This window comes from Trachypithecus francoisi, unplaced genomic scaffold (genome assembly GCF_009764315.1).
Source record: "Trachypithecus francoisi isolate TF-2019V2 unplaced genomic scaffold, Tfra_2.0 Lachesis_group17, whole genome shotgun sequence".
Classification (NCBI taxonomy): domain Eukaryota; kingdom Metazoa; phylum Chordata; class Mammalia; order Primates; family Cercopithecidae; genus Trachypithecus; species Trachypithecus francoisi.
Genome location: NW_022681462.1, coordinates 19315059 through 19325363, shown reverse-complemented (window position 1 = coordinate 19325363; position 10305 = coordinate 19315059). Strand labels below are relative to the sequence as shown.

At 39.1% G+C, this 10305-nt stretch overlaps 1 protein-coding gene across 1 annotated transcript; it reads left to right on the top strand.

The window, feature by feature from the left end:
• The first annotated feature begins 2881 nt into the window (after positions 1-2881).
• On the top strand, positions 2882-10305 carry GKN2 (gastrokine 2). Its single transcript, XM_033176786.1, has 6 exons — positions 2882-3057; positions 5135-5188; positions 5630-5767; positions 8284-8394; positions 9075-9231; positions 10087-10305. Exons 1-6 carry the CDS (start codon positions 3046-3048, stop codon positions 10167-10169), a joined length of 555 nt encoding a protein of 184 aa, XP_033032677.1. The 5' UTR covers positions 2882-3045; the 3' UTR covers positions 10170-10305.

The window sequence follows — 10305 nt, the reverse complement described above, 5'->3', positions numbered from 1 at the left end:
TCACCTTGAAATAGAATGTATATAGAGATGATATATGATGGAATCTCTGGATATCTATTAGGCTGTGAGTCTCCTTCCTTCCTTCCTTCCTTCCTTAATTTCCTTCCTTCCTTAATTTTCTTCCTTCCTTCCTTAATTTCCTTCTTTCCTTAATTTCCTTCTTCCTTCCTTCCTTCCTTCCTTCCTTCCTTCCTTCCTTCTTCCTTCCTTCTTTCCTTCCTTCCTTAATTCCTTCCTTCCTTCCTTCTTTCCTTCCTTCCTTAATTTCCTTCCTTCCTTCCTTCCTCTCTCTCTCTCTCACTCTCTCTATCTCTCTTTCTCTCTTTCTTTCTTTCAACAGAGTTTCACTTTTGTTGCCCAGGCTGGAGTACAATGGTGCAATCTTGGCTCACTGCAACCTCCACTTCCCGGGTTTAAGTGATTCTCCTGCCTCAGCCTCCTGAGTATCTGGGATAACAGGTGCCCACCACAATGCCTGGCTACTTTTTCCATTAGTGCTCTTAGCATTGTAGTCATAGTTATTTTTAAATTCCCTATTTGATCATTTCAACATCCTGCCATATATGAGTCTGGTTCTGTTGCTTGCTTTGTCTCTTCAGACAGTTTTTAAATTGTTTTGGCTTTTAGCATGACTTATTTTTTATTGAAAGTTGGATACAACCTATTGGGTGATAGAAACTGAGGTGAATAGGCATTTTGCATGAAGTTTTATGTTAGTCTTGGTAGGAGTTGGATTGTGCTTACTGTTGTGTATAGGTGACAAGAGTGTCACTCAGCATAATGCACTGAGATTCACATAACAGTTCATTTGAAAGGCATTTGGATTGTTTCCAGTTTTGGGCAATTACAGGGAAACCCACTGCAAATATTCATGTACAGATTCTAAAGGGCCCATATATTTTCATTTCTCTTTGGTAAATACCTAGAAGTGGGATCCCTAGGTCATACGATAATTATATTTAACTTTATGATGAATTACCAAATTGTTTTCCAAAGTGGTTTACCATCTTGCATTCCCGCCAGCAATGCATGATTATTCTAGTTGCTCTGCTCTTTGACAATGCTTGGACTTTTCAATTTTGTTTTGTTTTGTTTGCTTATTTGTTGTTTTAGTCATTCTAATTGGTGTATAGTGGCATCACATCATGGTTTTAATTTGCATTTCCCTAATTACCAGTGATGCTGAGCATCTTTTTAAGCACCTATTTGCCATCTGTATATCTTCTTTGGTAAACCATCTTTTCAAATCTTTGACTGTTTTTAAAATTTGAATGTATGCTTTCTTATTGAATATGGGAGTTACACATATATTCTAGATATAAATTCTTTATCAGATGTACATATCAGATATGTATTTTACAAGTATTTTTTCCCAGTCTGCCTCTTATTTTTATATTTTTGACTGTCTTTGGGAGAGCAAAAGTTTTTACTTTACTGAGCTCCAATTTATGAATTTTCTGTTTGTGAATTTTTAAGGATGATGTTAACTCAAGGTATTTCATAGGTGTTCTTTCTTAGAGTGAGGACATTCCTTTCTACTTCTAGGTTTCTGAGAGTTATTATCTTGAGTGTATGTTGAATTTTGTCAAATGATTTGCTGTACCTATCAAGATGAACACATGGTTTTTCATTTTTAGTATACAATATATTAGATTATAGTAAGTCCTCACTTAATATCATGAATAGGTTCATGGAAACTACAACTTTAGGTGAAATGATGTATAAAAATATCAGGCCAGGCATGGTGGCTCATGCCTGTAATCCCAGCACTTTGAGAGGCCGAGGCAGGCGGATTACCTGATGTCGGTACATTATTTATGTTATCTCTTTGCTTATTTATGTTATCTCTTTGCTTACGGTGGTGATTCTCAATATTTTACATTTTACTGGGTTTTTTGTTTTTGTTTTGAGATGGAATCTTGCTCTGTCACCCAGGCTGGAGTGCAGTGGCATGATCTCGGCTCACTGCAACCTCTGCCTCCCGGGTTCAAGCAATTCTCCTGCCTCTGCCTCCCGAGTAGCTGGGAATACAGGTGGGCACCATCACGCCTGGCTAATTTTTTTGTATTTTCAGTATAGACGGGGTTTCACCATGTGGTCCAGGCTGGTCTCAAACTTCTGACCTCAGGTGATCTGCCCAGCTTGGTCTCCCAAATTGCTGGGATTACAGGCATGAGCCACTGCACCCAGCCACAATTTACTGTTTGTTGTTGTTGTTTGTTTTGTTTTTAAATTTCCCTTCCTGTGTTCACGATTATACCCTGACATTAACTAGCCATTTCTAGTTGTCATGTTACAAAAAAATTACACAAATTAAACTTTATTCTCTCTTGTTTTTTTCAATCTGAGAATTTCTCAACATTCTGCAAGATAACTAGACCTCTCTAACTTACAGTTTTGGGCGAAGCTTAATGTAAAAATTTGGTTAACCCTGATAATGGGGGAGAATGCCTTCTGGGTCTTGTTCCTCATGAATTTCTGGAAAGTGACACCAAATCTAAAGGGAAGAATGAAGAAAGTCCTAGACTGTTTGTTCTCCAAGCAGACCTCCCCTGCCACTGTCTTGGCATCCAGTCTCATATCCGTTCCCTCTGTGGAAGAATTCAGCCAGCAGAACAGTGGTGAAAAGACATCGAGTTGGAGCCCAACTCAGACCTTAAGGAAGCACTCTTCCTTTAGGAGGAGATGCTAGGAATTTGTCCTTATAGACCTACAAAATGTATGCATAGAACAAGCATCATGCGATATTTTTAAAGGGTGGAAATTAAAATCTCAAGTGCAGCATAGTACAGATAGCAGGGAATATTTACAGAGTGACCAAGTGGTGAATTTTCATGACTGACTAATGAATTTCATTGATATCAGGTATGTGGTTGGATTTCAATTCTGATAAAGGAGTTTGCTGGGGTGTGCCAGAGATATAGACATGGTCTTTTCCAAAGTGATCATTTGAAAAAGAGATATCCACATCTTCAAGCCCATATAAAGGATAGAACCTGCACGGGGCAGCTTTACTTACTCCAGCACCTTCCTCTCCCAGGCAAAATGAAAATCCTTGTGAGTATTTGTTTCTACTTCTTAACACTGTTGTGGTGACTGCTTGCAGACAATGCTCGTATACAATATGCCATGGATTTTGGGAGTCTTAGACAGATACTGTGCATGCTTCTAAGCTTCTGTGATTGAATGAATGATACCTTTGGCAGAAATAGTGTTGAATAAGTCTGACTTTTTCTGTCCTTTGCCTGTTTTGAGATGTTTACTTAAAAGAACATACAAAAAATACAAAGAAATTTCTAGATAATTTTGATTTGGAGGATGTTTGGTAATAATCCTTTATTATGAGCTTCATAGGGAATTTGGGCTATTTAAAACAACTACATTTGCTAGCTAAGAGAGAAGTTGTAATTTAAAAATAATATCAGTAGTAGTAATAATAGTACCTCTTATTTCTCAAATGCATACTAAGCCTTAGACTAAGCATTTCACGTGAATAATTTCATCCATTCATTGCAACAACCCTATGAGCTGAGTAGTATTCTCCCCATTTTACAGATAAGGAGACTGAGAGTCAGAGGACTGTGATTTTCCCAAGCCCATAAATGTGGGATTTAGAATGTAATTTATCCATCTTCATCTCCACTTGCAGGCGCAATCATGGCAAACTTAAGCAGCCAGAATGTCTTCAATGGCCTCCCGTTATGACTAAATTCTCCCTTGGGACAAAACGTTCCTTCTATGGCCACTCCACTCCTCCATCTGATCCCAGCCTCCATAGTTCCACATTGCAGTGCCCCATGGACAGCGGGCTATGTTCTGACCTAGAATGGAACTCGCTCCCCCAGTCTCTGACCTTTCTTCTCATTCAGTTGCTAAGGGGGAAAGCAAAATGTTAAGTACCTCTTTCTGAAGTGTTAAAGATTGTCAGCTTAAAGAGCTCCCTCTCTCAGGGCTGTCTTGATTTCCCAAATTGAGACCTAACCCTGAAGCACAAAATTATTATATAACCATGGTGCATTAACCACAGTGTTGGATGGGAGATCATTTGGGGGCAGAGGACACTCCCCAAGCTCTCTCTAATCATACCATTAAAGTGGTTTAGCCCTTCGACTACTTGTTCAAACCACTATTTTAGACTCATTAAATAGACTATACAGGAGTATCATATGTTGTTAGAGCTGGTCTGTGGTAAGAGAAGATGTATCCCTATGGAAGGTTGAATATCTGCACACAGGTCTTTGTTAGATGCTCTACTCCCAGTCCCCAGAAGAGAAATATTAAGGGTGGATTGGAAAGGGAAGTAGGAAAGTCCCACTGACAGTTCTTAAAAATATCCCCCTTCCCCAAGACTCCTTTCATCAGTAGTTTTCAATGACAGTGCAGTCAACTCTGCACTGATGTAGTTTTCAGTGACAGTACAGTTCACTGATGTTCAGAAGAGAGGGCACAAAACCTGGGTTAGCACGTTGGAGCAGACTCCTACAGAACTACAGCAAAACATCAGAACTGCCTCAATGTCGGCTCACGACCTGTGAGCCCAGCACTTGTATGATAGTATCACTAAGGCGTGGGTTGTAGGAGAATACGGGAGTTTTCCTTGATGTCAGCCTCAAAAGTTAATTGTGCTCTCAAGCATTCTATTTTCATAGTTTCCCTTAGAAACCTGTTGTGTCTTTATCACCCATGATTCATTTTAAATCTGTATTACCCTCTCAGTCTCAAGGGATTAAAGTTTTTGTTTTTGGTGTTTTGTTTTGTTTTGTTTTTTTACAAGAGGACACAATTTGACCACTGTCATCCAAAGCCAGCGTGACTCATACCAGGGTATTTCCATAGTAAAATGAGTCCTTCACTGCTCACCTGCCCCAAGTTCTCCTAGATGGTGATAATGCTAGAAAGAGTTTGGAATTAGGTGGCAAATGTAGAACCATGTGCCTGGCAAATAGAATGAACTCAACAAACGCCTGTCAAATGAGTGAATGTGTATGCTTCACACTTTGGAAAGGGAGTGCTATCACTGTCTCTAGGTGTACATTTTCTGGAATATCTGTGCCTTTCCCGTCCAGTGTTCTCTCCTGTCCCCACCCTCAATGACTACCCTATAGAGAATGGATGTGGTGGGTCTGTTTTTCAGGTGGCATTTCTGGTGGCGCTGACCATCTTTGGGATGCAATCTCATGGATATGAGGTGAGTTGGTTTCCTATGGGCTTTATCTCTTAGAGATGTTGGGAGAGGAAAAGGAAGGTACAAGAGAGCCTGAAAGACGGTAGAGAAGCCATATACCTTATTTGGGATGGAATCTCAGAAATAAACAATAATGGAAACAATGAGCTTGGCTATTCCTTTCCAACCACAATACCTTCGCAAATGTAAGCCATTGCTTTAAAATTTAGTCAGTCTCATTTCTCCTGTGATATCACTGCGTCTCCCATATACAGTACAGTAAACTCTAAGGAAAAGCTTTGCATTCTTATGGCATCACAAGCTTTTGGATTGGGACCCCAGTGGAAAGTTTTAATTTTTAATCCCTTGTTCATAGCAGGCAGATGCTTAATTTTATGTTGAAAGAGTTGCCTTTCAAATGTATAAGATTTATGGAAAACCTTTTTGTCTTTCTTTTCAATCTAGGTTTTTAACATCATCAGCCCAAGCAGCCACGGTGACAATGTTCAGGAGACAGTGACGATTGACAATGAAAAAAACACTGCCATTGTCAACATCCATGCAGGGTCATGCTCTTCTACCACAATTTTTGACTATAAACATGTAAGCAGCAAATGAATTTTCATATTCTTCAGGACTAGTTTTCTAAAGAGCAGAGAGATCTATCTATCTATCTATCTATCTATCTATCTATCTATCTATCTGTATGGCATCATACATACTTGAATTCTTAGATTTAACCTTGTAATTCTTTAAGAATTCCTCACTTTCACTTTTCTCTTTAAATAATCAAGCAATTGGTTAAAAAACAAAACCATTTTGAAGAAAAACATATGACAGGAAACATAGGCATTTGCTTGTAGAAACTGGAAGAGTGATGCTATTATCCCACTACAGGCTCAGAAAGTGCAGAGAAGAGTAACCAAAGTTCAAAGCAAAGCCCGGCATGCAGACACTCAAACACATTTGTTGAATGAATAAATGAATGAATAGTGCTTCTAACACAGAACATCATGCAGAAAAAGAACACTTGGACGGGCACAGTGGCTCATGCCTGTAATCCCAGCACCTAGGGAGTCTGAGGCAAGAGGATCTCTTGAGCCCAGGAGTTGGAGACTGGCCTGGGCAATATGGCGAGATCTCATCTCTACCAAAAATACAAAAATTAGCTGGGTGTGATAGTGCATGCCTGTGGTCCCACCTACTTGGGAGGCTGAGGTGGGAGGATTGCTGGAGCCCAGGAAGTTAAGGCTGCAGTGAGCTGAGATTACACCACTGCACTCCAGCCTGGGTGACAGAACGAGATCCTGTCTCAAAAATAAATAAATAAATAAATAAAAAGAACAATCAAAAAGCAATCACAACATAGCAGAAATCCAGAGCAACTGTACACATTTAATTATGTACATAGGATAGGCAATAAATCGCACTTTTTCTGTAAAAAAGAAAAGTTTGCTAACTAAAAGCACTAAACTATTTTCAAGTGTTAGATACTGGCATTAACAATAAGTCACAGAAATCTGCTCTGAAAACTTATCCTTCATCATTTATTTATTCATTTGTTTTCCATTTGTTCCACCAACCAATTGTGAACCTGCTTCTACCCAGGTTCCGAGATACGCACTATGGATATAAGTAGGTTCCAGCTCATCTCACTAGACTTTTGAACATGCTCTCTGTCCCTTTTCTTCCAGAAATGTCTTCACATTCCTCTTTTCCATTGGTGTTGGCAGTTCAATGGCACATTTGAAAGTATAGAGTCATTAGAAGATGTGGTTTAAAAGGAAGTGGCACTGAAATTGTTTTTAAGCAACTGTCATGGAAATCCCAAAGCTGTCTTAAAAAAAAATAGAGTAGTGAGGACTTGCTTTAAGCTTCTTCCATTATCACCAGGCTCAGCCTCTGTCTATTTTTGAATTTTAGGAACCCACAATTTGTGAGAATTGAAAAGTAGGAACCAGAAAGATTTCTATTAGATATAGCTTTCTAGGGTATATCATTATTTGGAACTCTCTAGAGACAATTTTCACTCCAGGTGAAGACTCAGTGGGCTTAGGTCCCTTCTGGCCCCAGGGTCTTCACCCTCCATTGCTCTCTCAATCCCACCTTATTCCAACCCATCTCTATCCAGCCAGCTTGGGTTTGAGGTGGAGAAGGGATGAAGAAGACTGGATAGGAAGAAAATATGGTAAATGAGGAGAAGATAGATGAGACATGTGTGTGGGGGTGCATGAGTGTGGGTATGCTTATGAGAGTTTCTAAAGCAGCACTGTCTAATAGAACTTTCTGCAGTGCTGGAAGTATTCTAGATTTGCATTTCCAATAGGGAAACCACCAGCCCTTGTGGTTATTGAGTTCTCAAAATGTGTAACGGAAGAAGTTCATTTTAAATTTTATCCAATTTGAATTTAAATTTAGATAGTGGCATACAGCTAATAACTATCATATTGGACAGCACAGTTCTAAAGAATATTCTATATATCCCAAATTGGGGAGGAGGCAGAATAAAATTAATGGAAAGAGGCCAGATGCAGGAGCTTACGCCTGTAATCTCAGCACTTTGGGAGCCCAAGGTGGGTGGATCACTTGAGATCAGGAGTTCGAGACCAGCCTGGCTAGCATGGTAAAACTCCATCTCTACTAAACACACAAAATTAGCTGGGTGTGGTAGTGCACACCTATAGTCCCAGCTACTCTAGAGGCTGAGGCAGGAGAGTCGCTTGAACCAGGGAGGTGGAGGCTTCAGTGAACTGAGATTGCACCACTGCACTCCAGCTGGGCAACAGAGTGAGCATCAGTCTCTAATAATAATAATAATAATAGAAAGAGACAGAGAAGTGCTTCTTCTCAATCTTTCAAACCTCAATTGCAGACCCTGGTTCCATAACATGAAAAGCAGAATACAGTCGTGAGTTTGCACAAATTTCAAAGGGGTAGAAATGACGAGAAGAAAAATGAAAACATTATGTAAAATAAGTCAAGTGGATAAAGTTGATTGCAGGTTGGAAAGCAATCCCATCATATATTCAAGTCTTTCTTCCAAGGTTCAGACATCATCTTCACCAAGTTCAGATTCAGGGACCTGGGGAGGATCAGTAACTGTACTCTTGCTGCCTCAGGGCTACATTGCATCCAGGGTGCTCTCCCGAAGAGCCTGCTTTATCCTGAAGATGGACCTTCAGAACACCCCTCCTCTGAACAATCTTCAACGATACATCTATGAGAAACAGGTAATTCTGGGGCACTCTTGAGTATTCTCTATTCTTAAGCCAGGCAATACTGGTATTTATGGAGAAATGAAGAGAGTGAGGGAGAAGATCATACTATCATGCCTTACCATAAATATGATACTCAACTTATTAAAATTATTAAAGTGTTTTAACTTTTATTTTATTATTTTTTAAGAGCAGGAGCAAATCTCAGCTTGATTTCTACCACATAGTCCTAAATACAAGAACTTATAATAAATTCCAGTGACATAGCAAGGACTGATCAGCTTATCTTCTCAGAGCAGGGCTATGAGAAATGGTGATTGGAAGAATAATAAGAGAAGTTCTAATATTCAATGACACAAAGATGCAAAGAAATAATACAGTATAGTGAATATATACAAACACTGCACTTCAGCTAGAGACCCAAGGTTTAAGTCTCCCTCCACAACTTCTTATAGGTGCCACCTTTGACATGGGACTTACCTTCTTTGGGCTTCATTGCCACCAGAGGTAAAATAACACTGGTAATTACTAATGAGGCTACTTCACTGATAGAGTGCTCAAAAAGAGATGATGCCTTGAGATCCCTAACTTTTTTCTGTTTAATAATCTGAAACAGAAAAATCATCACAATTTAGAATAAGGTACACCAATTTTTGTCAATTTATTTTATGTTGTTTTCTGTTATACCGATCTAGACTCTGGACAACATATTCTCCAACAAATACATCTGGGTCAAGTACAACCCTCTGGAGTCTCTGATCACAGACATCGATTGGTTCCTGCTTGGGTCACCCATTGAGAAACTCTGCAAACATATGCCCTTGTATAAGGGGGAAGTGGTTGAAAACACACGTGAGTACCAATAAGTCATTCATTCACCAAATATTTTCTGAAAGCTACTATGTGCCAGGTGCTCTGCTGGGTGCCATGTGAAATGCAAATAAATGGAAACAGTACTTAGTTCAGTTTGTTTTGGGAATTCATTACATGCCATGTGTGTAAATTGTGCTAAATGTTAGGAATACAGAAATGAATTAAACTGTCTCCAAGGAACATATAATCTAGTGAAGAAGCTGACAAGTGAAAAGAGAGGATGGAATAAAGGATTCCTGGGTGCCAATGAAAAACTACTCGATTCTTGTTTACTTTCATATGTAAGAATTTCAAGTAGCAAAAAGTCTTCTGGGCCCTTAGAATAGCATCTTTTGGAAGATAATAAGAAGGAAGTCACTAAGAAATGCTCTCAGCATCTAGAATAGAATTGGTGCAGGAAAGAGAAGGCAAAGTGAACCTACAGACAGGGAGTAAAAACCCTGATTCATCTTGGTAACATATGCCACTGCAGATATTACTGTCATTTTTATACAAAGTTTCTAAACATGGCAGAGCAGCCAGAGTGAAAGAGGTCGGGCCAGCTGATGATGAACACAACAAAGGAAATTTCTCAGAGTAGTGGAAGGTAGATAAAGAAGAGTTCATGTTTATTATACATCTACTGCCCAGAAAAAAATTTTAAGTACTCATTCATAAAGCAAATAAAGGCACATAGGTATGCCATTGATACAGAATGGCATAATATCACTGGGATTGAGCCAACCAGCACTTCCAAAAGTTGTCAGTTTTATTTAAGCAAATATGTTATTATTCTGATAATTCCAATAATATGTTTTTTAATGCTCTTTCTTTGAAAAATTTCCCCTTTTCCAGATAATGTCGGTGCTAGAGACTGTGCAAAGACTGGGTTCCCGGGCATCTTGGGAATTTCAATCTGTGCAGACATTCATGTTTAGGATGATCAGCCCTCTTGTTTTATCTTTTCAAAGAAATCCATACTTGGTTTACACTCAAAAGTCAAATTAAATTCTTTCCCAATGCCCCAACTAATTTTGAGATTCAGTCAGAAAACATAAATGCTGTATTTACAGA